Here is a 26,590-nt window from a genome sequence, read left to right as displayed (position 1 = left end):
TAGATATTTTCTGTAATTCGGTATTTACAGTATTGGCTAGCATGACTGGGCTCGGGTGAGAGAAGACGTATGTAGTGTCATCTGCAAATAGTGTGGGTTTGAGTAATTGTGAAACATTTGATAGGTCATTTATGTGTAGGAGAAAGAGAAGAGGGCCAAGGACACTTCCCTGTGGGACACCAACTGTAATTGGTTGTGCGGAAGAGTTTGCCCCATTTGTGTACACATATTGGCTTCTGTTGATGAGGTATGACTTGAGGTAGTTGAGGGATTGCCCTCTTATACCATAGTGCGACAATTTTATGTGGAGCAAGTCATGGTCAACTGTATCAGAAGCTTTACGTAAGTCAGTGAAGATCCCCAGTGGGACTTCTTTTTTCTCTGTTGCAGTGTATATATGTTCTAGCATGTGTATAATAGCATCATTAGTATTTTTTTTAGGCCTGAATCCAAATTGGCAGGGGTTGAGTATGTTTTGGGAGATGAGGTAGGAGTAGATTCGTTTATGAATTAATTTTTCGAAGATTTCCGAGAGAGGGTGTAAGTTGGATATTGGCCTATAGTTATTCAACTCTGTTTGGTCTCCTCCTTTATGGATCGGGGTGACCCTTGCTATTTTGAGAACTGTAGGGAAGGTATAGGATTCAGTGGATTTGTTAAAGAGTGTTGCAATGATTGGTGAAAGCACTTGTGACACTTCTTTGTATATAAAGGGTGGTAAGGTATTTAAATCTCCTGTCTTGTTTTTTAGTGTGTTGATAATAAGGGAGACTTTGTATGGGTTAGTCGGAGCTAGGAACAGTGTGTTCGGGTAGTTGCCAGTGAGGTAATCATTTGGTGGGGTATCTGAGCTTGGGATTTTATTGGCAAGGGTTTTTCCTATAGTGGAGAAGAAATCATTGAGTCTGTTTGCTATTTTTGTTGGTGGGAGTTGGGGTTCATCTGATTTTGCTAATTTAATTTCGCTATTTCGTGATATCTTTTTAGTTCCTAGAATTTCTGATAGGGTTTTCCAGGTCTTTTTTATATCACCTCGTAAGTTGGATAACCTGTTCTCATAATACAATTTTTTTGCCCTTCTTATCAGGCTGGTTAGGATTGACGAGTAACGTTTTGTTTGGTCTCTAGTTATGTGACCCATTCTGTACTGTTTTTCATATAGGTGTTTTGTATTTATGGATTTGAGAATGCTGGGTGTTAGCCAGGGACTGTTCAGTCGCTTAGCTGTCATCTGTTTAGTTTTTTTAGGGCAGTGCTTGTTATAGAGGTATTGGGTCTTTTTTAGAAAATTATTAATACATTTGTCAATATCTGTATAGATTTCTAGCTCAGTGTGCCAGTCAATGTTTGTTACTGCTGTTGTGAAGTTATTAATGGCTGCCTCATTGTGAAGTCTGAAGGTGACTTTAGTAGTGTCTTGGGGTAATTTACCAAGAGTTGTTATGAGGGTAGTGGTCTGTGGTATTATCTGTGATTATGCCTGATTTTAAAGGGGATATCAGCCTTGTAGGCATATGGGTTTGTGCGAAGTTTCATAAGCACGTCTCCAAGCTTCTCAGTTAGTGAGGGTCCGGTCATCAGAGAGTCATTAAGACTTGCTACATCTTTATTTGCACGTGCACTGCTATTATATACAACACGCAGTGGAGTGGTTTCAGAATCTTTTCTGACTCCATGGTGCGGGAGATAATGAGCTTCTGTCTTCAACCTGTCTTCGACTACTTCCTCAATGAATTTATTGTCCAGCTGTTCTTGTATGATATTATCATACAGTCAGTAGCTCTGGATTCTTCCTGAGCTCGTGTATTTGTGCTTTCATTTGTCTGAAAGCCATGCGATAATTGCCAGGCAGATGTGGTGGATTTAATTTCCATGGTAACCTAACCCAATACTGTCCATCTTTATATTTGACAGTGTCCAAATATTGGCTATAAGTCTGAGACTCTTGTGGGCTTGGTTTATTTACATCAATACCTATCGCATCTAAATCCCACAACTTATCAACTGGTTCATTCATTTCTTCCAGTAATGATAATTTTTGCTGTGGTACATGATCAGCAGGACTTGAGTCCTGGAGATGGGAAGTACAGTGCCTGCACTCTGAAGGAGGGGTGTTAATGTTGCAGTTTAAAAACTGTAGTGTAAAGCACCCTTCTGGCAAGACAGTGATGGAGTGAATGATGGTGAAAGTTTTTCTTTTTCGGGCCACCCTGCCTTGGTGGGAATCGGCCAGTGTGATAATAAAAAAAAAAAAAAAAAAATAATAATACATTTTTCCACTGAATCAATATCAACTTCTTTCCCACTTTGAGAGGGAATGGGACCACATATCATGTGGCCTCTTGCTGTTTTCAGCAAGTGAACATCATGTTTACTTACTATATTTTGCACAAAACAGTGATAATAATCACTTTCAATGATTAAATCAATTGAACTAATAGTGTCCGTCTGTATGTCGGGACAGGCTAACTTGACCTTAGCTGTTTTCAGTGCTGCAACTGTTTCTTTTAATCCCTGGATCTACACAGACTTGGGCAAATCATCTACTACCACAGCTTCTACACTCTTTTTCCTGTTTCCTAGACCAACAGTGATTCTGGCTAGGTCATATGTCTGTTTACCAGAATTGTGGAAAAACCAGCCATATCTAACTGTACTTTGGCATAGGGTTGTTTATTCAGTTTCTGCAACACTGTTCTTCTTATGAAGGACCTTTGTGAGCCTTGATCAAATAGTGTTAGCACATTGGTTTTGTGTAATTTATTTGATAACTCAACTCGAGCTATCGGGAGAGCAGTTGCTTTAAACTTATCTCTCACATTTAATGCTGTTGCTTGTTGACTTCCTGATTCTGTGGAAGTCTTCTGCTGTTCAACAAAAGTATTTGGGCATAATGCTGTATGATGCATACCCTTGCATTTAAAACACTTCTTTAGTGAGCATTTTTCTCCTTTGTGTTCTCCTAAACACTTGATGCACCTTTTCAGCTGATGAGCACCTTGTTTATGTGCCTCCATTGATGTGTATTGACTACAATACTGTGCCCAATGTGTTTCATCACAAAGTACACATTTTGGAGTACGTTTATGTATGACAGTTTGTTTACTGTCTGTTGTATTCACAGCTTGATAAATGCCTATATGGGATTTCCCATTCTGTGGTTTAGTGGGAGTAGGTATACTCTTTTTATACTGAGTTGAAGGTTTGTTATCCACGGGATTTGTGGATTTTTCTTCTTGTCTCGTTGCTTGTATGCATGAAACTATTGCTTGTAAACCATTGCTAATTTCTTCACAAGTGAAATAGCGTTTATTGAACATAATATTTAATCGTTCAATAGTTTGTCTTGACAGCTTATCTTGTACAATACCACTGATAAACCAGTCACATTGCTTTCGCTCATATTTAGCACCTAGAGATCTGAGACTATTGTCTAATGCGATTCTAAATGCCTGTAAATCTGAAAAAACAATGTTTGGGTGGCTTCAAGGCTGCATGTCTAACTCTGGCCTTGTCAGCATCGAAGTAATTGTCTGCTAAGACACGTAAGGCTGTTTGATAATTGCCTTTAACGACCAGAAATGACTTGATCAGTTCATAGGTTTCTCCCTTCACAAGACATTAAGATAATTAAACTTAGCAATCTCATCTATGTCAGTTCGTGAATTTACCATAGATTGAAAAACCACTAATGAATTCTTCATAATTATGACCTTGGAAAATAGGTAATGACTAGGTTGGTAAACTTGGTAATGGTACACTTGTTGTGGCAGTTGTTGATTAACAGGTGTTTGACTACTAGTTATAGTAGGTGTCTCTGACAGAGTTTTGCAGCAGATAGCCTGTACTCCTGTCCACCTTAATTGTTGATTACTAAAAGTATCCAAAACATTTTTAATTTCGTCCTCAGATGGATCTGATTCGAGAAATTTCTTTTCATAATGTGTATAGTCTGAATTAATTATTTCCAGACGTTGTGTAAGTAATTCAAATTTGACCTCAAATCATCAAAATCTATACAGACTGAAATTAGATTTTCTAACTGTGTAATCTTAGTCTGTAAAGACTGAAACTGAGTTTTCAAACAAGCCATTTTATTGGTATACTGAAAATTCTAGCACCACACTTAGTGTTTCAAAAACACTGTACTGCTATAAACAGCTGAGTTTTTGTTATGCTTAAGTCAGCAATAATTGAGTCAGACACTACTGACCCACTAAGCTTAACCTCAGGGTCAATGACCATGAAGGGTACAGAGTACATATGGCTGGTGTTTATGGCTTGAGTTTGCAGTGTCAGCCTGACAACGTTGAGCACATTATAAATAAAGTTATACACTTCATTCACTATACACTATAAATGTCACTGTATAACTGTAAATCACATGTATATTTCTTACACGTATATAAATGTCACTATTAATGTATATATGAAAGCTTACATTTTATATATAGTTTCCTTTAATTATTATTATTAACACACTGGCCGATTCCCACCAAGGCAGGGTGGCCCTAAAAAGAAAAACTTTCACCATCATTCACTCCATCACTGTCTTGCCAGAAGGGTGCTTTACACTACAGTTTTTAAACTGCAACATTAACACCCCTCCTTCAGAGTGCAGGCACTGTTCTTCCCATCTCCAGGACTCGAGTCCGGCCTGCTGGTTTCCCTGAATCCCTTCATAAATGTTACTTTGCTCACACTCCAACAGCACGTCAAGTATTAAAAACCATTTGTCTCCATTCACGCATATCAAACACGCTCATGCATGCCTGCTGGAAGTCCAAGCCCCTCGCACACAAAACCTCCTTTACCCCTTCCCTCCAACCTTTCCTAGGCCGACCCCTAATATAACAGTTAAATCTATAAGAAACAAACATAAACACAATTTCGTCTCTTAATTTCTGTCTATAAACTTTATAAACACTGTGTGTATATACTCTCAGACAAACTGACGGTCATCAGGCTTGATGATGTGGTCAGCGTTTCTCGAGCTTGAGAGCAGTGGATGATGGGTGCCATCCCCCGTTTTTGTTGGGCGAGTCACCCAGCTCCCGATTTCTTTGAGTGAACGCTGGGCGAGTGCCCATTTTCTTTTGGCTGCCCATTCTCTGTGATTGAGTCTGGAGGGGCTCATTTATACTGATTTACATTGTAAAACACTAGTTTTACAGCTTTTTTCGAAGGACCTTGACTCGTAGATTATTTGTACACTGTAGTACAACATATTTGGACCACATTGTGGCCTTTATCCGGTTCGAGCACGACAAAATTGTTCAGAAATGGTTTACCAGCTAAGGTTAAAGTTTAAATATAGGGGGAACTTATCTGATAAGACAGCTATTGCCCACACAGCCACCCCTGCAGCCGAGGTCTTGAGAAGCTATCTTGACCACTTCGCAACGGGCTGTAATAGAGTATATTATGTATGATTATAAATTACCCCTAGGGGTATTGTGTCAGCATATTTCATTCACTGATTGCTGACGACACTTGTGTGGACTCAAAAGTCCGCACCTCACTGCCGACTATAGGTTGATTACAAACTCCATGTGACAACAAAAACTGCGCAGTCCCCTGTACTACAAGAAATTCATAACCTACCTTGCTCTTGTAGCGTGAGTTATGGTGTTCTTTACACCCTCGACAGGTATCGGTGACTTGATAGAAGCTGAAGTGTCCTTGGATGTTCACATCTTCCATAGTCTAGGAATACGCACACTGGTACACTATGTTCCACAAGGTTTGTCTTTATTGTTCACAATTTTATCACTAAAGAAGCTGATCACACTTCTCTGTAAGTATTTATCGTGTTTTGCGAGACACTTTGTTCTCACTAACACATGGATCAGTGTTCTTTGTTGGTTATCCTGGCATCAGTGTGACTCCCAGTAGGGTGAAAAGCAATCAGACCACACAGCATCCTATGCCGCTGGAATGCCCCTAGAACATGAAGGAAAAGCTGACCTAGTACTTTTTGCTTTCTTGCCAAACTTCCTCCATGAAGCAAAGCAGAATGCTTGATTCTTACTGTCTTAAGCATAGACAACAATGTACACTATCTTTACCATGGTAATAAAGTGGGAGCAGGATTTTCCTTAATTGTCGTGCTAAGGTAAGAGATGGACTGTCTCTTATTAAACTACACTTTGCAACACTGGACTCTTGCAAGGAGCAGTGGTCCTTGACCACGTCACATACTCGTATTGCATCTGGGATCAATTACTTGTTGTAGCAGTAAACAAGATATTTGCCCCTTCGGAGAGGGCTGGGCCCCTCGGCTAAAATGGGCTGAAGGGGGCTGATACCCCCCCTCCTGAAGAAAATTTCTCCACACCATATGGTACAATTATACTATATGGTTCTATTGCACCCTATCACACCATTGTACCATGTGGTACTATATGGTACCATTTTTTTCTTCTTTTCTTTTAACAAGTCGGCCGTCTCCCACCGAGGCAGGGTGACCCAAAAAAGAAAGAAAATCCCCAAAAAGAAAATACTTTCATTATCATTCAACACTTTCACCACACTCACACATTATCACTGCTTTTGCAGAGGTGCTCAGAATACAACAGCTTAGAAGCATATACGTATCAAGATACACAACATATCCCTCCAAACTGCCAATATCCCAAACTCCTCCTTTAAAGTGCATGCATTGTACTTCCCATTTCCAGGACTCAAGTCCGACTATATGAACATAACCGGTTTCCCTGAATCCCTTCACTAAATATTACCTTGCTCACACTCCAACAGATCGTCAGGTCCCAAGTATCATTCGCCTCCATTCACTCCTATCTAACTCACTCATGCACGCTTGCTGGAAATCCAAGCCCCTAGCCCACAAAACCTCCTTTACCCCCTCTTTCCAACCCTTTCGAGGATGACCCCTACCCCTCCTTCCTTCCCCTATAGATTTATATGCTTTCCATGTCATTCTACTTTGATCCATTCTCTCTAAATGACCAAACCACCTCAACAACCCCTCTTCTGCCCTCTGACTAATGCTTTTATTAACTCCACACCTGCTCCTAATTTCCACACTCCGAATTTTCTGCATAATATTTACACCACACATTGCCCTTAGACAGGACATCTCCACTGCCTCCAACCGTCTCCTCGCTGCTGCATTTACCACCCAAGCTTCACATCCATATAAGAGTGTTGGTACTACTATACTTTCATACATTCCCTTCTTTGCCTCCATAGATAACGTTTTTTGACTCCACATATACCTCAACGCACCACTCGCCTTTTTTCCCTCATCAATTCTATGATTAACCTCATCCTTCATAAATCCATCCGCCGACACGTCAACTCCCAAGTATCTGAAAACATTCACTTCTTCCATACTCCTCCTCCTCAATTTGATATCCAATTTTTCTTTATCTAAATCATTTGATACCCTCATCACCTTAGTCTTTTCTATGTTCACTTTCAACTTTCTACCTTTACACACATTCTCAGACTCATCCACTAACCTTTGCAATTTTTCTTTAGAATCTCCCATAAGCACAGTATCATCAGCGAAAAGTAACTGTGTCACTTCCCATTTTGAATTTGATTCCCCTAATTTAATCCCACCCCTCTCCCGAACACCCTAGCATTTACTTCTTTTACAACCCCATCTATAAATATATTAAACAACCATGGTGACATTACACATCCCTGTCTAAGACCTACTTTTACCGGGAAGTAATCTCCCTCTCTTCTACACACCCTAACCTGAGCCTCACTATCCTCATAAAAGCTCTTTACAGCATTTAGTAACTTACCACCTATTCCACATACTTGCAACATCTGCCACATTGCTCCTCTATCCGCTCTACCATATGCCTTTTCTAAATCCATAAATGCAATAAAAACTTCCCTACCTTTATCTAAATACTGTTCACATATATGCTTCAATGTAAACACTTGATCTACACATCCCCTACCCACTCTGAAGCCTCCTTGCTCATCCACAATCCTACATTCTGTCTTACCTCTAATTCTTTCAATTATAACCCTACCGTATACTTTTCCTGGTATACCATTGTATTCAACACAATAACTGCACTAGTATTTTCATCATTTTGTTTACAATAAACTTGTAAACAAGTTTTGTAAGCAATATAATGATAAACAAATTAGTGTAGTTATTGTGTTGAATACAATGAGCGTTCACTTACACAGTATACATTATGTTGATCTCACAGGCCACAAATGTTACTGGAAAAAAGGAAAAAATTAGAAAAGTAAAGAAAAAACTATAAAAAACGTAAAATAAAAAAATGCGATTTTGCGGAAGTCACTGATATTGCCGCCACCCGGTCATTTTGGGTCAACTTCTCGCTACGCTGCTGTATCTCGGTAAGTACTGATCAGGAAATTTTTTTTTTTTGCTTAATTACTTTCACAAAAATATTATCTTTAATTCTGTAAGATTTTTTTTTTTTTTTTTTTTTTTTTTTTTTTTTTTTTTTTTTTTTTTTTTTTTTTTTTCAAAATTTCTTGGACACTGGGGCACCCCTTTAGATTTTTGCCTTGGACCCTGAAAGGGTTAAAGGAGGGGTTTGGAATATTGGCAGTTTGGAGGGACTTCTAAGCTGTCATGTCTGAGTGCCTCTGCAAAGACACTAATTATGTATGAGTGATTGTGAAAGTGTTGAATGATGAGGAAAGTGTTTTTGTGTTTTTGGTGTTTTTTTCTTTCTGGGTCACCCTGCCTCATTGGGAAATGGCCAATGTGTTAAAAAAATAAATGAATATTTCTACAGTAGTGTACTGTATATTATAATAGAATAAAGGAAATCAGCTTTCTAATTGAGAGGCTGTATTTTTGTATGGGTTTTATGGTTGTATTCTAGGTTTCTTGGTGTCATTTGTTAGAATGGAAGATATATTACAGAAATAGAGATGATTTTCATTAGTTTCAGGACTGAAAGTAGGTTGAAATTGAGCTGAAAATAGCGGAAATGTTTGATTTTTGCCGATATTCCAGAGTACAAAAATTTCGTCACTCATCCAATACGCACCTAACTGGTTGGTCTAATACACATTTAAGAATGCACTGACATTATTTATACAATTATTACAATAATTCTTCTTAACTGTAAATCTTTTGTTCTTTGTGTGAATTAAAATTCAAAATGAAAAGCGAGCATAATATAGGAGAGGTCTGAAGACGTAACTAATGAATAGAAGTAATATTTTTTAGTGCCAATTATGTCTACATTGTTCATTTTGGACCTTATAAATTGTCAATTTTTTAATTTTGTGTGAAATTGGCCAAATTACTGATTTCTGACCACTTTATTGGGTAATTGAAATAGGCAACTTTTTTTTTTTTTGTGCTCAATAAAGTGGAAAGAATGTTACAGAAATAGCTACAAGTTTAGTTGACTGGAACAATGGAATTGGTCTGAAATAGAACTAAAAGTGGGCGAAATTGCTGATGCATAAATTTCGCCGAGACCGCAAACTTTGTGAGAGTGTAATTTTGTAAGTTTTCCATCAAATTTCATGGCTTTTGGTTTCATTACCTTTGGAAGAAGATTCTCTGTCATTTCATAAGATTTTTTTTTTTAATTTTCCTGACCCTAAGAGCAATTCTCAGATCAGGGGATCTGACCCTGAAGGGCTTAAGGAGTTTCAAATAACTTTTTATTTTTTTTTTTTTAGAAAGAGGCCTCACCCCTCTCCCTCTTAACCCTTTGAGTGTTGAGACGCTTGCTTGCAGACTTCCTCATAGTGTCGAAAATTTTTCAAAAAAAAAAAAAACTTACGAAATGATAATGTTTTTCCAAAGGTAATGAAACCAAAAGTACGGAATTTGATAGAAAACTTTGGAATTACGCTCTGAAGAAGTTAGTGGTCTCGGCGGTAGTATTTACACATTGGCGATTTCGCCCACTTTGACCCCATGTGCAAATTCCTTTGCTCCACTCAACCAAACTCAGCTATTTTGCCAGAACTCCTTTTTGTTTTATTGACTGAATACAAGAAATTGCCTATTTACCTATTTCAACTACACAAAAAAGTGATCAGAAATTAATAATTTGGCCAGTTTCACACAAAATTCAAGAAAGGCCAATTTCAAAATAAGGGCCAGAATAAATAATGCAGACATTCCTGGCACTAAAATAAAATTTTCTCTGTTCATTAGTCACATCTACAGGCCCCTTATATATTACGCTTGCTCAAAAAGTAGTAGTAAACAGAGCATAATCCAAAAATAAATAACAAAAAGGCACAATACCGTGACTGGAATGATACACAACCCGCACATAAAAGAGAGAAGCTTACGATGATGTTTCGGTCCGACTTGGACCATTGACAGTCACACCGACTTTGTCAATGGTCCAAGTCGGATCGAAACATCGTCGTAAGCTTCTCTCTTTTATGTGCAGGTTATTTGTGTAGCATTATCCAACATCAGCGAGGTAAAAAGATCAATGCCCCAAGGCACTGTCCTGACACCTCTGCTGTTTCTCATCCTCATGGCAGACATCGATAAAAACACCTGTCACTCTTTTGTATCATCATTTGCAAATGACACTAAAATAAGCATTGTCACTACGGTAGAGGGCACTGAAAAATTCCAGGAACACATAAGCAGGGTTTTCCAGTGGGCAGTGGAGAACAACATGACATTCATTGGTGATAAGTTCCAGCTGCTTAGGTATGGAAAGAATGAACAACTCAAAAGGAACACTGTATATGAAACTCAAGAGGGTCACCAAATAGATCAAAAGGAACATGTAAAAGACCTGGGAATAATTACGTCAGCTGACCTTTCTTTTGAAGACCATAACAAAACAAAGATTATGAGAGCCTGGAAGATGATGGGGTGAGTATTGAGAACTTTCAAAACAAGGGAAATAATGCCAATAGTGACACTCTTCAAATCGTTAGTGCTCCCTCATTTAGAATATTGCTCAGTGCTGACGGCCCTGTTCAGAGCAGGAGAAATACCAGAGCTGGAACAAATACAGAGATTGTTTATGGCTCACATTGAGCCAGTCAAGCACCTAAATTACTGGAAATGCCTTCAAGTCTTGAACATGTACTCATTTGAGCGAAGTAGAGAAAGATACATTGTAATGGAAGTGCTCAAGGACCTGGTCCCAAATCTGCACACTGTCAAAACAACATACTGGAGTGAGAGATATGGGAGGAAGTGCAAAATAAACCCAGTGAGGAGCAGGGGTGCAGTGGGGACAATAAGGGATCAGTGCATCAGTATTCGGGGTCCCAGGCTATTCAACATCATACCAGAAGATATCACAAACACGGCTAGGACAAGTGTAGAAGCCTTCGAGAGGAAATTGGACAAGTATCTTCACCAGGTGCCAGATCAACCAGGCTGTGATGAATATGTGGGGAAGTGGGCCTCCAGCAGCAACAGCCTGGTTAACCAGGCAAGCACCAGAGGAGCCTGGCCCATGGCCGGGCTCTGAGAGTAGTGAAACTCTCGAAACTCTTCAAAGGTATATCAAAGGTAAAGTTATATACAAAAATAGATGATTTACTGTTATTCAGACTCCTGCATAATTGTAATAATTGTATAAATAATATCATTGCTTTTGTGAATGCATATTAATCCCACCAGTTGACACATATTGGATGTGTGATGTAATTTGTTTACTCTTGAACATTGTCAAAAATCTAACATTCCCGTTACTTTGAGCCGAGTTTCAAGCTACTCTTAGTAAACTATTTAAAATCATCTCTATATCTGTAATAGCGGCGCTGTATAGCCCTTGTGGCTTAGCGCTTCTTTTTGATTATAATAATAATGTATCTGTAATATATCTTCCATTCTTTCAAATGAGACCAAGAAAATGAGAATATAACCATAAATTCCATACGAAAATACACTGGAAAGTCGCTTTTTAAACCAAAAGCACAGTTGCAGTTTTTTTCCTCATTGTGCACTGTTTACTGCAGGATTTTTTTATACTGCGTACACTGACCATGCAGACTCATTCTCTGATGTGTAGATCTATAAGCTTTTTCCCGTAAGATTTGAAGCCACTGGAGTTTTGGCGTAGTAATACGAGACAGACTCTGGCTTCAGAGCTGTAATATTATGGGACCGACACCAAAAGGGTTAAATGAGGCTAGCCACCACCTTGGTAGGTCAACACCGGTTGGTGATGACTACTAGGAAGCAAGTGATGATATATGTGTTTTCTTCTTTAGGGATATCTTGCTTGCGTGGGGAATGGTTAGTTTGTTAAACAAAAATATTTATCACATTTTCTTAATTAAAATAATGAGTTTTGTATTGTTTGTGCAGGTGCGCTCTGTGTCATCGAGAGCTTTGGGGGCCATGGTTAAAGGTATGGGAGAGTCGAGCTTTGATGATCTGCTACCGTGGCTCATGCAGACTCTCACCTCCGAGTCATCTAGTGTAGACCGCTCAGGTGCTGCACAAGGCCTTGCTGAGGTTAGTATACTTGTCATCAGCAATTTTTCACACTTGTACTGTAAACACATAAAAAATATATATACATACATTCATGCAAAACTGGTGGAGGTTTGGACATGCATATACAGTAGGGCCCCGCTTTACGGCGTTCCACTAATACGGTCATTTCAAATTATGACCAAAACTCACTATACGGCTCCCCCCACCTGACTTTCTAATATGGTCACCGCGCCCCACCTGGTTTGTTTACATTCTCTGTGAGATCCGTAAGCACTAAGTCTCTATATTATGTCTGGAAACTCCAAAATTTTAAGTGTTTTTAAAAGTTATTTCATATTTTATATATACAGTGGACCCCCGGTTAACGATATTTTTTCACTCCAGAAGTATGTTCAGGTGCCAGTACTGACCGAATTTGTTCCCATAAGGAATATTGTGAAGTAGATTAGTCCATTTCAGACCCCCAAACATACACGTACAAACGCACTTACATAAATACACTTCCATAATTGGTCGCATTCAGAGGTGATCGTTATGCGGGGGTCCACTGTACTCTGATAATTATACTTATGTATACCTGTACTTAAATAAACTTACATACTGTGCTGGCATGCAGGTACACATTAAAATCAGTACAAGTGTTTTATGTCTCCAGACATCATATTAGTAATGATGATAATAATCACAGAGTCTCATTTAAATGTAGTATATTACGTTAATATACACATTTTCATTAATCAATCTGATATTTTTTTCAAAATTATATAATAAACACGATGCATAACATACAAATATGATAAATACACCCCACAGTAGAATAAATAAACATAAATATGAGATGTGGTAGCCAGATAACTTGTACAAGTGATGCCAAGAATAATATTTTCTCTAATCTAACATAAGAGAAAATGTGTTACTGGGGGGTAACTGTAGAAAATTATTCCTTTCGTATGTAAGTAAGTTTATTCAGATATACACAAATACAGTTACATAGATTATCATACATAACAGCATATGTGTAGAGAACCCAGGATAACCCAAAAAAGTCAGACAGAGTGACTTATTTCCATTGCCTTCACTCAGAGCATCATTTCTTCTCAAAATGATGTTACATGAGAATGGGAGTGTTCTTCTTTATTTATTCTACCATATTAATGTAGAGACAACCTGTACACATTATAACTTGTACACAAACCAGACGTGTACACTTTGTTTGTTTACAAAACTTACCTTCGCCTGGTTTGGTTACATAACTCTGCGCCTGTCCTCTCTCATGCACTCATTCTTTCTCTTTCTCATTTATTCGTTTTATCTCATTTACTTACTCCTGACCCTACATTAAGACTACAAATATTTTAAGGTAAGTAATGAGTGAACTGTATATACATTTTATCGCTCTGGGATGCTTGAATATCATAGAATAGTATGTGTGGGTGGGTTGGCCTGGTATGGTAGCCTGGCTGACTACCATACATACCACACTTGATTTCTTACAATAAATACTACTTGTCTCACCCTAGATTAAGACTGTAAATATTTTAAGGTAAATAATGAGTGCACTATGTGTGTATTGTACTTTTTATTGTTTTTTGATGCCTAGTTGTATTGCTAACTTAATGTATGTTAGTGTAAACTTGTTATCTAATATTTGTATGCATTTATAAGTGGAAAAAAAGGGTGTTCCACTTTACGGCGATTTCCGCTTTACGGCGGTAGCCTGGAACCTAACCTTCCATATAAGTGGGGCCCTACTGTATATACATACACACATACAGTAGGGCCCCACTTATATGGCAGGTTAGGTTCCAGGCTACTGCCAGAAAGCAGAACACTATTTTTTTCCACTTACAAATGCATATATACGCCAGATAACAAGTTTACACTAACATATATTACGTTAGCAATAGAACTAGGCATTAAAGACAATAAAGGATAAAATACAAACAGAGTACACCCAGTACTTACCTTAAAAGATTTGTAATCTTAATGTAGTGTGAGAGGTGAGTTTTATTTGTAGGAAGTCAGGTTTGGAATGTATGGTAGCCAGCCTGGTGAGCCCACCCCATCCCACCCCACCCATACGTAATATACTACGACATTGAATTAAAGCACCCCAAAGCGATAAAATACATGTACAGTATATTCATTAATTACCTTAAATGTAGGGTGAGAGGTGAGTTTTATTTGTAGGAAGTCAGGTTTGGGAAGTATGGGTAGTATGCAGGGGCAGCCCTTCACTCCCCACCCCACCCCACCCACACTTAATGTAAACAAACCAGGCGAACACATCTGGTTTTCATGACTTTACATTGTGTACAAGTTGTCTCCCCATTCTTATGTAACACCATTTTTAGAAGAAATGACGCCCTGACTGAAGGCATACGAAAGGAATAATTTTCTAGCTACCCTCAGTAATATTATAGTGTACGCATCTTCTCTGATGTTGGACTACAAGTCGCCTAGCTACCACATGTCATTTTTTTTTTATAACAAGTTGGCCGTCTCCCACCGAGGCAGGGCGACCCAAAAAAGAAAGAAAATCCCCAAAAAGAAAATACTTTCATCATCATTCAATACTTTCACTTCACTCATACATAATCACTTTTTTTGCAGAACAGTTTAGAAGCATACACGTATAAAGATACACAACATATCCCTCCAAACTGCCAATATTCCAAACCCCTCCTTTAAGGTGCAGGCATTGTACTTCCCATTTCCAGGACCCAAGTCCGACTATATGAAAATAACCGGTTTCCCTGAATCCCTTCACTAAATATTACCCTGCTCACACTCCAACAGATCGTCAGGTCCCAAGTACCATTCGTCTCCATTCACTCCTATCTAACACGCTCACGCACGCTTACTGGAAGTCCAAGCCCCTCGCCCACAAAACCTCCTTTACCCCCTCTCTCCAACCCTTTCGAGGATGACCCCTACCCCGCCTTCCTTCCTCTATAGATTTATATGCTTTCCATGTCATTCTACTTTGATCCATTCTCTCTAAATGACCAAACCACCTCAACAACCCCTCCACTATTACCTCCACTATTACCTCTCTTGTCCTTTCCCTGTCTGCTGACATATATATTCTCCCTCCTTCTCTCCTGTTCGTTAGTATGACTTTGTAAATGGTCCAAGTCATACTGAAAAATCGCCGTAAGCTCGTCTCTTTTATGTGCAGGATATTTGTGTATTATTCCAGTCATAGTGTTGTACTTTTCTTGTTATTTAAGTCACCAAAACACACACAACCTGTATATAGGAGAATGAAACTTATGACAGTGTTTCAGTTTGACCAAAATGCTCTCTTTCTGACAGACTTATGATGTAGGGCAGAGGGTTTTGGTGAACATTGATGTGTTTTGGAGTGTTGTGGTGAACATTGATGTGTTCTGGAGTGTTGTAGTGAACATTGATGTGTTCTGGAGTGTTGTGAACATTGATGTGTTCTGGAGTGTTTGGTGAACATTGATGTGTTCTGGAGTGTTGTGGTGAACATTGATGTGTTCTGGAGTGTTGTGGTGAACATTGATGTGTTCTGGAGTGTTGTTGTGAACATTGATGTGTTCTGGAGTGTTTTGGTGAACATTGATGTGTTCTGGAGAGTTGTGAACATTGATGTGTTCTGGAGTGTTGTGGTGAACATTGATGTGTTCCAGAGTGTTGTGGTGAACAGTGATGTGTTCTGGAGTGTTGTGGTGAACATTGATGTGTTCTGGAGTGTTGTGGTGAACATTGATGTGTTCTGGAGTGTTGTGAACATTGATGTGTTCTGGAGTGTTTTGGTGAACATTGATGTGTTCTGGAGAGTTGTGAACATTGATGTGTTCTGGAGTGTTGTGGTGAACATTGATGTGTTCCAGAGTGTTGTGGTGAACATTGATGTGTTCCAGAGTGTTGTGGTGAACAGTGATGTGTTCTGGAGTGTTGTGGTGAACATTGATGTGTTCTGGAGTGTTGTGGTGAACATTGATGTGTTCTGGAGTGTTGTGGTGAACATTGATGTGTTCTGGAGTGTTTTGGTGAACATTGATGTGTTCTGGAGTGTTTTGGTGAACATTGATGTGTTCTGGAGAGTTGTGGTGAACATTGATGTGTTCCAGAGTGTTGTGGTGAACATTGATGTGTTCCGGAGTGTTGTGAACATTGATGTGTTCCGGAGTGTTGTGGTGAACATTGATGTGTTCCGGAGTGTTGTGGTGAACATTGATGTGTTCTGGAGTGTTGTGGTGAACATTGATGTGTTCTGGAGTGTTGTGGTGAACATTGAAGTGTTCTGGAGTGTTGTGGTGAACATTGATGTGTTCTGGAGTGTTTTGAACATTGATGTGTTCTGGAGTGTTGTGGTGAACATTGAAGTGTTCTGGAGTGTTGTGGTGAACATTGATGTGTTCTGGAGTGTTGTGGTGAACATTGAAGTGTTCTGGAGTGTTGTGGTAAACATTGATGTGTTCTGGAGTGTTTTGAACATTGATGTGTTCTATAGTGTTGTGGTGAACATTGAAGTGTTCTGGAGTGTTGTGGTGAACATTGATGTGTTCTGGAGTGTTGTGGTGAACATTGATGTGTTCTGGAGTGTTGTGGTGAACATTGATGTGTTCTGGAGTGTTGTGGTAAACATTGATGTGTTCTGGAGTGTTTTGAACATTGATGTGTTCTGGAGTGTTGTGGTGAACATTGAAGTGTTCTGGAGTGTTGTGGTGAACATTGATGTGTTCTGGAGTGTTGTGGTGAACATTGATGTGTTCTGGAGTGTTGTGGTGAACATTGATGTGTTCTGGAGTGTTGTGGTGAACATTGATGTGTTCTGGAGTGTTGTGGTGAACAATGTGTGACGGAGTGTTGTGATGAGTATTGATGTGTGGTGAAGTCTTGTGGTGAACATTGCAGCGTGATGTTCAGTGAGAGGAGAGAGAAATACATGATAATATATGTCTGTAAAGTACTTGAGGGCCTTGTCCCTAGCTTCACACTACCATAACATACTGGAGTGAGAGATATGGGAGAAAGTGCAAAATAAACCCAGTGAAAAACAGGGGTGCAGTGGATACAACAAGAGAACACTATATCAACATCCATGGCCTCAGATTATTCTTACCAGAAGATATTAAAAAGACTTCTGGGACAAGTGTGGAAGTCTTCAAGATGAAACTGGACGAGTGTTTTCACCAGGTGACAAATTAACCAGGCTGTGATGGATATGCTCATCAGTGGACCACCAGCAGCAACAACCTGGTTGACCAGGCAAGCACCAGACAAGCCTGGCACAAGACCAGGCTTTGGGAGTAGAAAAACTCTTGGAACTCATCGAAGATATATCAAAATTTATCAAAATTGGAAGTCACTTTAAGAGTATTACTAGTAGTGAAGCCTCAGTTTTCACTTTTAATTTTAGTTTAAATAATCTCTTCCTTAGCTTGTGTTGCAGGTGGTAGGTGGTCAGTATTGTGTTGCAGGTGGTAGGTGGTCAGTATTGTGTTGCAGGTGGTAGGTGGTCAGTATTGTGTTGCAGGTGGTAAGTGGTCAGTATTGTGTTGCAGGTGGTAGATGGTCAGTATTGTGTTGTAGGTGGTCAGTATTAATGTATTGTGTTGTAGGTGGTCAGTATTAATGTATTGTTGCAGATGGTAGGTGGTCAGTATTAATGTATTGTGTTGCAGGTGGTCAGTATTAATGTAATACTTGTGTTGCAAGTGGTAGGTGGTCAGTATTGTGTTGCAGGTGGTAGGTGGTCAGTATTGTGTTGCAGGTGGTAAGTGGTCAGTATTGTGTTGCAGATGGTAAGTGGTCAATATTGTGTTGCAGGTGGTAGATGGTCAGTATTGTGTTGCAGGTGGTAGGTGGTCAGTATTAATGTATTGTGTTGTAGGTGGTCAGTATTTATTTTATTTATTTATTTATTTATTTATTTCCAATTTGAGCACACATACAGAGGTACAAAAAAATACAGATAAGAGCAGTATGCCAAAGCCACTTATACTATGCATAGCATTACGGGCTGGCTTAAAATTAACTTAAGATTAACTAAGCAATGATGAAATCAGTGATAAAACATTAATGTAAACAGATTACTATAAAGCACAAGTGAGTATTACAAAGACAGGTCATATGGTTGCATTCAGTTAGGTAGTGATTCTGTTAGGTAGTGTATTTAAAAAATAATAAAGTTAGATTCGGTTTTAGGTTTAACATTTATGTGATATAATTGTGAGAAACATTTAAGATATACAATTTATAAGGTTCAGTTATTCAGTATTTATTTGGTTTTGGGTGAGTAAGTGGTCTTTGAGAAGAGACTTGAATTTATAAACAGGTAGTGTTTCTTTTATATTTACAGGTAATGAATTCCAGATTTTAGGGCCTTTTATGTGCATTGAGTTTTTGCATAGTGTGAGATGGACACGAGGAACATCAAAGAGTGATCTGTGCCTTGTGTTATGGTCATGTGTTCTGTTGAGGTTGGCAAGGAGATGTTTGAGGGGAGGGTTAATATCAGAGTTAAGTGTTCTATGTATGTAATAGGTGCAGTAATAAGTATGGATGTTTTGTATGGTGAGTAGGTTTAGTGTATTGAATATTGGTGGAGTGTGCTGCCTGTAGTGAGAATTTGTTATCATTCTAACTGCAGCCTTTTGTTGAGTAATTAGTGGTCTGAGATGGTTAATTGTTGTTGAGCCCCATGCACAAATTCCATAGGTGAGATAGGGGTAAATAAGAGAGTGATATAGGGCCAGGAGGGCTGACTGTGGAACATAGTACTGTATCTTCGATAGTATGCCTACAGTCTTGGAAATTTTCTTAGAAATTTGTTGTATATGTGTATGAAATTTGAGTCTATTATCAAGGTGGATTCCTAAGAATTTTCCCTCTGTTAGTTTTGTGATAGGTGATCCGTTTATCATTATGTTAAGAGGGACATCTGTAGCTCTGTTACCAAACTGAATGAAGTAGGTTTTGTCAATGTTTAGTGTAAGTTTGTTAGTCCTCATCCAGGTAGATATTTTCTGTAATTCGGTATTTACAGTATTGGCTAGCGTGACTGGGCTCGGGTGAGAGAAGACGTATGTAGTGTCATCTGCAAATAGTGTGGGTTTGAGTAATTGCGAAGCATTTGGAAGGTCATTTATGTATAGGAGAAAGAGAAGAGGGCCAAGGACACTTCCCTGTGGGACACCAACTGTAATTGGTTGCGCAGAAGAGTTTGCCCCATTTGCGTACACATATTGGCTTCTGTTGCTGAGGTATGACTTGAGGTAGTTGAGGGAGTGCCCTCTTATACCATAGTGTGACAATTTTACGTGGAGCAAGTCATGGTCAACTGTATCAAAAGCTTTACGTAAGTCAATGAAGATCCCCAGTGGGACTTCTTTTTTCTCTATTGCAGTGTATATATGTTCTAGCATGTGTATAATAGCATCATTAGTATTTTTATTAGGCCTGAATCCAAATTGGCAGGGGTTGAGTATGTTTTGGGAGATAAGGTAGGAGTAGATTCGTTTATGAATGAATTTTTCAAAGATTTTTGAGAGAGGGTGTAAGTTGGATATTGGCCTATAGTTATTCAACTCTGTTTGGTCTCCTCCTTTGTGGATCGGGGTGACCCTTGCTATTTTGAGTACTGTAGGGAAGGTGGAGGATTCAATGGATTTGTTAAAGAGTGTTGCAATGATTGGTGATAGCACTTGTGACACTTTTTTGTATATAAAGGGTGGTAAGGTATTTAAATCTCCTGCCTTGTTTTTTAGTGCGTTGATAATAAGGGAGACTTCGTATGGGTTAGTCGGAGCTAGGAACAGTGTGTTCGGGTAGTTGCCGGTGAGGTAGTCATTTGGTGGGGTATCTGAGCTTGGGATTTTATTGGCAAGGTTTTGTCCTATAGTGGAGAAGAAATCATTGAGTCTGTTTGCTGTTTCTGTTGGTGGGAGTTGGGGTTCATCTGATTTTGCTAATTTTATTTCGCTATTTCGTGATATCTTTTTTGTTCCCAGAATTTCTGATAGGGTTTTCCAGATCTTTTTTATATCACCTCATAAGTTGGATAATCTGTTCTCATAATACAATTTTTTTGCCCTTCTTATCAGGCTGGTTAGGATTGACGAGTAACGTTTTGTTTGGTCTCTGGTTATGTGACCCATTCTGTACTGTTTTTCTTATTGGTGTTTTGTATTTATGGATTTGAGAATGCTGGGTGTTAGCCAGGGACTGTTCAGTCTCTTTGCTGTCATCTGTTTAGTTTTTTTAGGGCAGTGCTTGTTATAGAGGTATTGGGTTTTTTTTAGAAAATTATTAATACATTCGTCAATATCTGTATAGGTTTCTAGCTCAGTGTGCCAATCAATGTTTGCTATTGCTGTTGTGAAGTTATTAATGGCTGCCTCATTGTGAAGTCTGAAGGTGACTTTAGTAGTGTCTTGGGGTAGTTTACCAAGAGTTGTTATGAGGAAAGTAGGGTAGTGGTCTGTGGTATTATCTGTAATTATGCCTGATTTTAAAGTGGATATGGTGTTGGTCCAGATGTGGTCAAGTAGGGAAACACTAGTCTCTGTAACTCTTGTAGGTTTTGTTACTGTTGGTAGTAACATACAGTTACTCATTGTGTTTGTGAATTCAGTAACGTGTGGGTCCTGGTCTTGCAGGAGATTTATATTGAAGTCACCTGAGAGTAGTAAGTGATCTTTGTTCATGCGTGCATCAGTTATCATACTTCCTAGATTTTGACTAAATTGGCTAATGTTTGACTATGGAACTCTGTAGATGTTTATCAATGTGAGAGGTTTTTGTAGGTACTTGGATTTTAATTTAGCTATTATATATTCCCCATGTTCATCCCTTGTGCAAGTATTAGTGATACATTGTAGTTGGTCTGAGTAGTATATGGCTGTGCCACCCCCTTGTTGGTTTGGCCTACAGTTGTGTATGGCTGTGTAACCAGGAATGGCATAGACATCTGTACTATCAGGCTTTAGCCAGGTTTCAGTTAGTGTAATGATGGACATATTGGCATGTAAGGAATTTAGTAATGCTATGAGGTCATCGTAATGCTTGCTTAAAGATCTGATATTGTAGTTAAAGATAGTTATGTTGTTGTTGGCACTGAGAAGTGCCTTTGATTGTTCTGCAGTGTAGTAATTACAGTAACTGTTTGATTCATTTAAGTCATTAAATAAGAGGTTGGTATCAGGATCAATGTTTGTAATCATAAGATTTGTAGTGAATCTATAGTTTGAATTAAGTATAAAACAAAGTAAATAGTCTTAAGTTAAAAAATAGCACCTGGATTATTTAACAAATGTAAAATAATGAGCTAAGGGACTAATACAAATAAAGTGATGATCAAATAGTGGAGCTTGGGAATATGGTAGTAGGTAGTACTATAAAGGTAATTTTTTAAAGTTAGAATTATAGTATAAAATTATAATATAAAAGGGACTAATATAGGTTGTGGTGAACAATAAAGTGGTAATCAAATAAATGAGCTTTGGAATATAATGGCAAAATTGTGAACTTATTCTACTTTAGCACCTAAGAATAGCACCTTGATTATTTTAACAATTGTGAATATATAAACTAGGATAGTTATATAAAGCTAAAATAAAGGAGAAAATATATAAGGGACTAAAATTAAGTAATGGTAAGCAAAGTTAAATGGACAGATGGTAGGAATTATAATATAAACTTCTAATATAAAAATACAATTTGAAATGGTACTTTCAATTGCACTAGAGTCTGGTATAGGTTGTTGACAAGATCAAGATTATAACTAGATTTAAATTGACAAAATAAAATTCACAATTTAAGTACCAAAAGAATAATAGTAAAAAAATAACAATGGTAATGTCTTGGTTATAATATGATAGTAAGAGGGTAGACAGGTACACAGGTACAAGGGATAATATAAAGGTTGGGGTTGAATATAAAAACTTGAAAATTTGGCTACAAAATGTTATGGGAAGTATAAAATAATATTTAATGTACAAAAGTAAAATTGATTGGTAGTAAATATGGTGTTTAATAAAATTTTAGTAAGTAATAATGATTACAAAAAAGTGAAAAAGTAATGTTTATTTCATACAATATTGCACTGGTAGTTATACTTGAGGTTATATGGCAGTACAAGGTAATTAAGAGTAATCTAGGATAGTAAATGTGGTATTAAAATAGGTAAAGGTAATTAGACAAGTAATGGTTATTAAATGTCAAAAGTAAATTGAAATTTTAGTAAAAATGATATTTATTAATTTTAGTAAGTAATATCAATTGATAGTATTTAAAAAAATATGAGGTAGTAATATGGACAGAGAAAGTATCAATTCAGCTAATGTTTAAGCGAACAATAGTAAATAAGAAAATCACATAAGGTGACTTATGCTTACTAGTAAAATCACAAAATGAGGTAGTTGATTATTTAATTACTAAGAGATTGTACAATGAAATTTGAACAATAATGGAGCAAAACGTACACTACACTACGTAGGCTTTTAGGTTGGACATTGTTTAGTTGTTCTCTGTAAGATTAGTATCCCTGAGAAATCGTGATAGATCATTCTCGTTCGTGATTGTGTACAGTTGACCTACATTTGTTTTCCTAACTAGAATTTTCCCATCCCGTGTGAAGCATTGGTGTATTGTGTCATTATTCTCTCGCTTAAGTTTTCTGACTCTATACAGGAGGTTCTGACGTTTTTTGGTAAGACACTCGTTTATGTATATCTCTTTCTTTACTTTAATAGATGCAATAATTAAGTCTTTTTTCCTGTCATGTGAGTGGAATCTAAGCATAACACTTTTTCTACCATGGGATCCTAGTAACCTGGCTTCTTTTATTTCTGACTCTGGTACAATAACACTTGTTTGGTCCTTTATGATCTGCAGAGTAATTTCTTTACTGTTTGTTTGGTTCATATCACTGGGAAAAAGTGGACTGTTAACTATTACTGCGTCCGATAGTTTATCTTGTTCCGTTTTATCTTCTTGGAGAGCAAAGTAGTCACTGAACTGGTTATCTAAGTTGTTCTTCCATTCTTTTACTGCTTCTTCAACCTTTGTATTAAGAGATATTATTTGTTGGGTATGGCTATCTATGACTGTTTGGATGGTCTTGTCACAGTTAGTCATTCCTGGTGTTGATAACTTTTGTTCAAGACTGAGGATATTGTTTTCGAGTTGTGTCATCCTGGTGTCTTGTTTTGTTAGTGTCTCTCGAAGATTCATATTTTCAATAACTAAGTTGGAGATGCATGACTTTAGGGTATCTGGATCGTTGGTCATACCTGAGAGACTGCTTGGTAGGTTGAATCCGGGGAAGAGAGGGGAGGATGGACTGGTGGCAGCCATGTTTGTTGTTATTGTTGTGGTGTCGCCTTGAGTGGTGGTGAGTGGGGTGGTTGCTGGGCTGGCGTCCTCCTGACTACACTTGTTGAATAGTTGATTTTTCGGTGTTTTCTTGCTGGCCTTGGTGCTGTTTCCTCTTAGATTGCGCCTCATAATACTACAGGAATTGTTGTAGTTAAGAAGAAGTTGTAGTATACAAAGCTTAGGGTTACGTTGTTCGGCTGGCAGCGGGGTGTTGCTTTCGGTTTGTTTGCAGTCTTCCTTTGATCTCTATTTTTTCGATTTGTAGGTTTCACTGTTGGTAATCTTTGGTCATTCTGGGTGCTACGTTGGGTAGTGCAGTTTTGCTTGTAACTAGGTCATCATAGGAGCATTGGTAGCTCTGGTAGTTGGAGAAAAGTACGGAGCTTGGAAGTCGCTGCTGCCGCTGCGGCTGCGCCAGTATTGTTGCAGATGGTAGGTGGTCAGTATTAATGTATTGTGTTGCAGGTGGTCAGTATTAATGTAATACTTGTGTTGCAGGTGGTAGGTGGTCAGTATTAATGTATTGTGTTGCAGATGGTAGGTGGTCAATATTAATGTATTGTGTTGCAGGTGGTAGGTGGTCAGTATTAATGTATTGCAGATGGTAGGTGGTCAATATTAATGTATTGCAGATGGTAGGTGGTCAATATTAATGTATTGTGTTGCAGATGGTAGGTGGTCAGTATTAATGTATTGTGTTGCAGGTGGTAGGTGGTCAATATTAATGTATTGTGTTGTAGATGGTAGGTGGTCAATATTAATGTATTGTGTTGCAGGTGGTAGGTGGTCAATATTAATGTATTGTGTTGTAGATGGTAGGTGGTCAGTATTAATGTATTGTGTTGCAGGTGGTCAGTATTAATGTAATACTTGTGTTGCAGGTGGTCAGTATTAATGTAATACTTGTGTTGCAGGTGGTCAGTATTAATGTAATACTTGTGTTGCAGGTGGTATTTGGTCAGTATTAATGTATTGTGTTGCAGGTGGTAGGTGGTCAGTATTAATGTATTGTGTTGCAGGTGGTCAGTATTAATGTAATACTTGTGTTGCAGGTGGTCAGTATTAATGTAATACTTGTGTTGCAGGTGGTATTTGGTCAGTATTAATGTATTGTGTTGCAGGTGGTAGGTGGTCAGTATTAATGTTTTGTGTTGCAGGTGGTCAGTATTAATGTAATATTTGTGTTGCAGGTGGTAGGTGGTCAGTATTAATGTATTGTGTTGCAGGTAGTCAGTATTAATGTAATACTTGTGTTGCAGGTAGTCAGTATTAATGTAATACTTGTGTTGCAGGTGGTAGGTGGTCAATATTAATGTATTGTGTTGCAGGTGGTAGGTGGTCAGTATTAATGTTTTGTGTTGCAGGTGGTCAGTATTAATGTAATATTTGTGTTGCAGGTGGTAGGTGGTCTTGGCCCTGAGAAGCTTCATCGTCTCATGCCAGACATCATCGCTACAGCTGAACGTTCAGACATTGCTCCTCATGTCAAGGATGGTTATATTATGATGTTTATCTTCCTGCCCACTGTATTCCAAGACGAATTTACTCCTTACATTGGACAAATTATCCCACCAATACTAAAGGTCAGTCAGCATTAACTTTTTTCCATGTTGATGTAGCATTAATGATGACTAGCTTGCAGTGATGACTAGCAGCAGTGTCACAGATTACCTTTGGTGACTCTCTCTAACTTCAAATTCTGATTGAAATTCTTTTTTTCCACTTGACGACACATTGTTTGTACAAAATTTGAAGACCTATAATGTTACCCATGGAAAGCCCTGGTTTATGTTAAACATTTTGGACAAGCTTAAACCTAATTTTGTATATATGTATACAAAGATGTTTAGGATTTTCACATTAAAATTAATTCAATGAATGTGACAACAAATGTATAGGTAAGTAGATAAACCATAGCATGGCACATGGCAGTAAAAAAATTAATTGGGCTAAAGTTCATTCAGATAGGTTCTCAGGTATAGTTTTTTAACAATAACAGTTGATGTTTAAAACAATGACTGATATTCTTGAAGCAATGACTATACCAAGTATCACAGCTCAGTACACTTTATTGTAGCATCTGTGCTCCTATGGAGAAATCAAAACAAAATAGTAAACAGTCAAGAAAGTAGAAAGGTATAACAATATTAATTTTTGGGTTTTTCTTTTGGGTCACCCTGCCTCGGTGGGAAATGGCCAATGTGTTAAAAAAAAGAAAAATGGATGAAAGAACACCAGTGCATACATACACTTAAGACACTTAGTTGTTTATCCAGCATGCTAGGTACATGTTGACTATCACTAATCCAGCATCATCGGGACCTGTAGGGTGCCAGATTAGTGATTTTGCTGGATTACAGAGTGGTTAGGTTAGAATACACTTACCCCAACAGCTAACCACCTCATGCTACCTTTGAAATACCCCATAAACCAGTACAAGTTGGTTAACCCTTTCACTGTCGTGACCCCTGCTCGAAAACTTGCTCCCAGTGTCGAAGAATTTAAACCCTTTGGTGTCGGTCCCATAATATTATGACTTTGAAGCCAGTATCAGTCCTGTAGTACTACACCAAAATTCTAGCAGCTTCAGATCTTGCAGGAGAAAGCTGGTAGGCCTACATAAGAGAGAATGGGTCTGTGTGGTCAGTGTGCGCAGTATAAAGAAAATCCTGCAGCAAGCACTGTATAATGAGGAAAAAAAAACTGCGACTGTGTTTTTGGTTTAAATCAGCGACTTCGCGATGTATTTTTGTGTGGTATTTATGGTTGTATTCTCATTCCCTTTATCTCATTTGATAGAATGAAAGATACACTACA

The 26,590-nt window shown here is 38.2% G+C and overlaps 1 protein-coding gene across 1 annotated transcript in view; it reads left to right on the top strand.

Moving 5' to 3' along the window:
• l(3)80Fj (lethal (3) 80Fj) overlaps positions 1–26,590 on the top strand; it is a gene marked incomplete at its 3' end in the record, with an annotated part of 271,490 nt that overhangs the window by 215,533 nt on the left and 29,367 nt on the right. The window contains 2 exon segments of the mRNA XM_070080109.1: positions 12,287–12,436; positions 25,171–25,356. Of these exon segments, the coding sequence (XP_069936210.1) occupies positions 12,287–12,436; positions 25,171–25,356 (336 nt within the window).

This window comes from Cherax quadricarinatus, unplaced genomic scaffold (assembly GCF_038502225.1).
Source record: "Cherax quadricarinatus isolate ZL_2023a unplaced genomic scaffold, ASM3850222v1 Contig148, whole genome shotgun sequence".
Classification (NCBI taxonomy): Eukaryota; Metazoa; Arthropoda; class Malacostraca; order Decapoda; family Parastacidae; genus Cherax; species Cherax quadricarinatus.
Note: the sequence above shows the minus strand (reverse complement) of the source record. Positions and strands in the feature narration are given on the sequence as shown.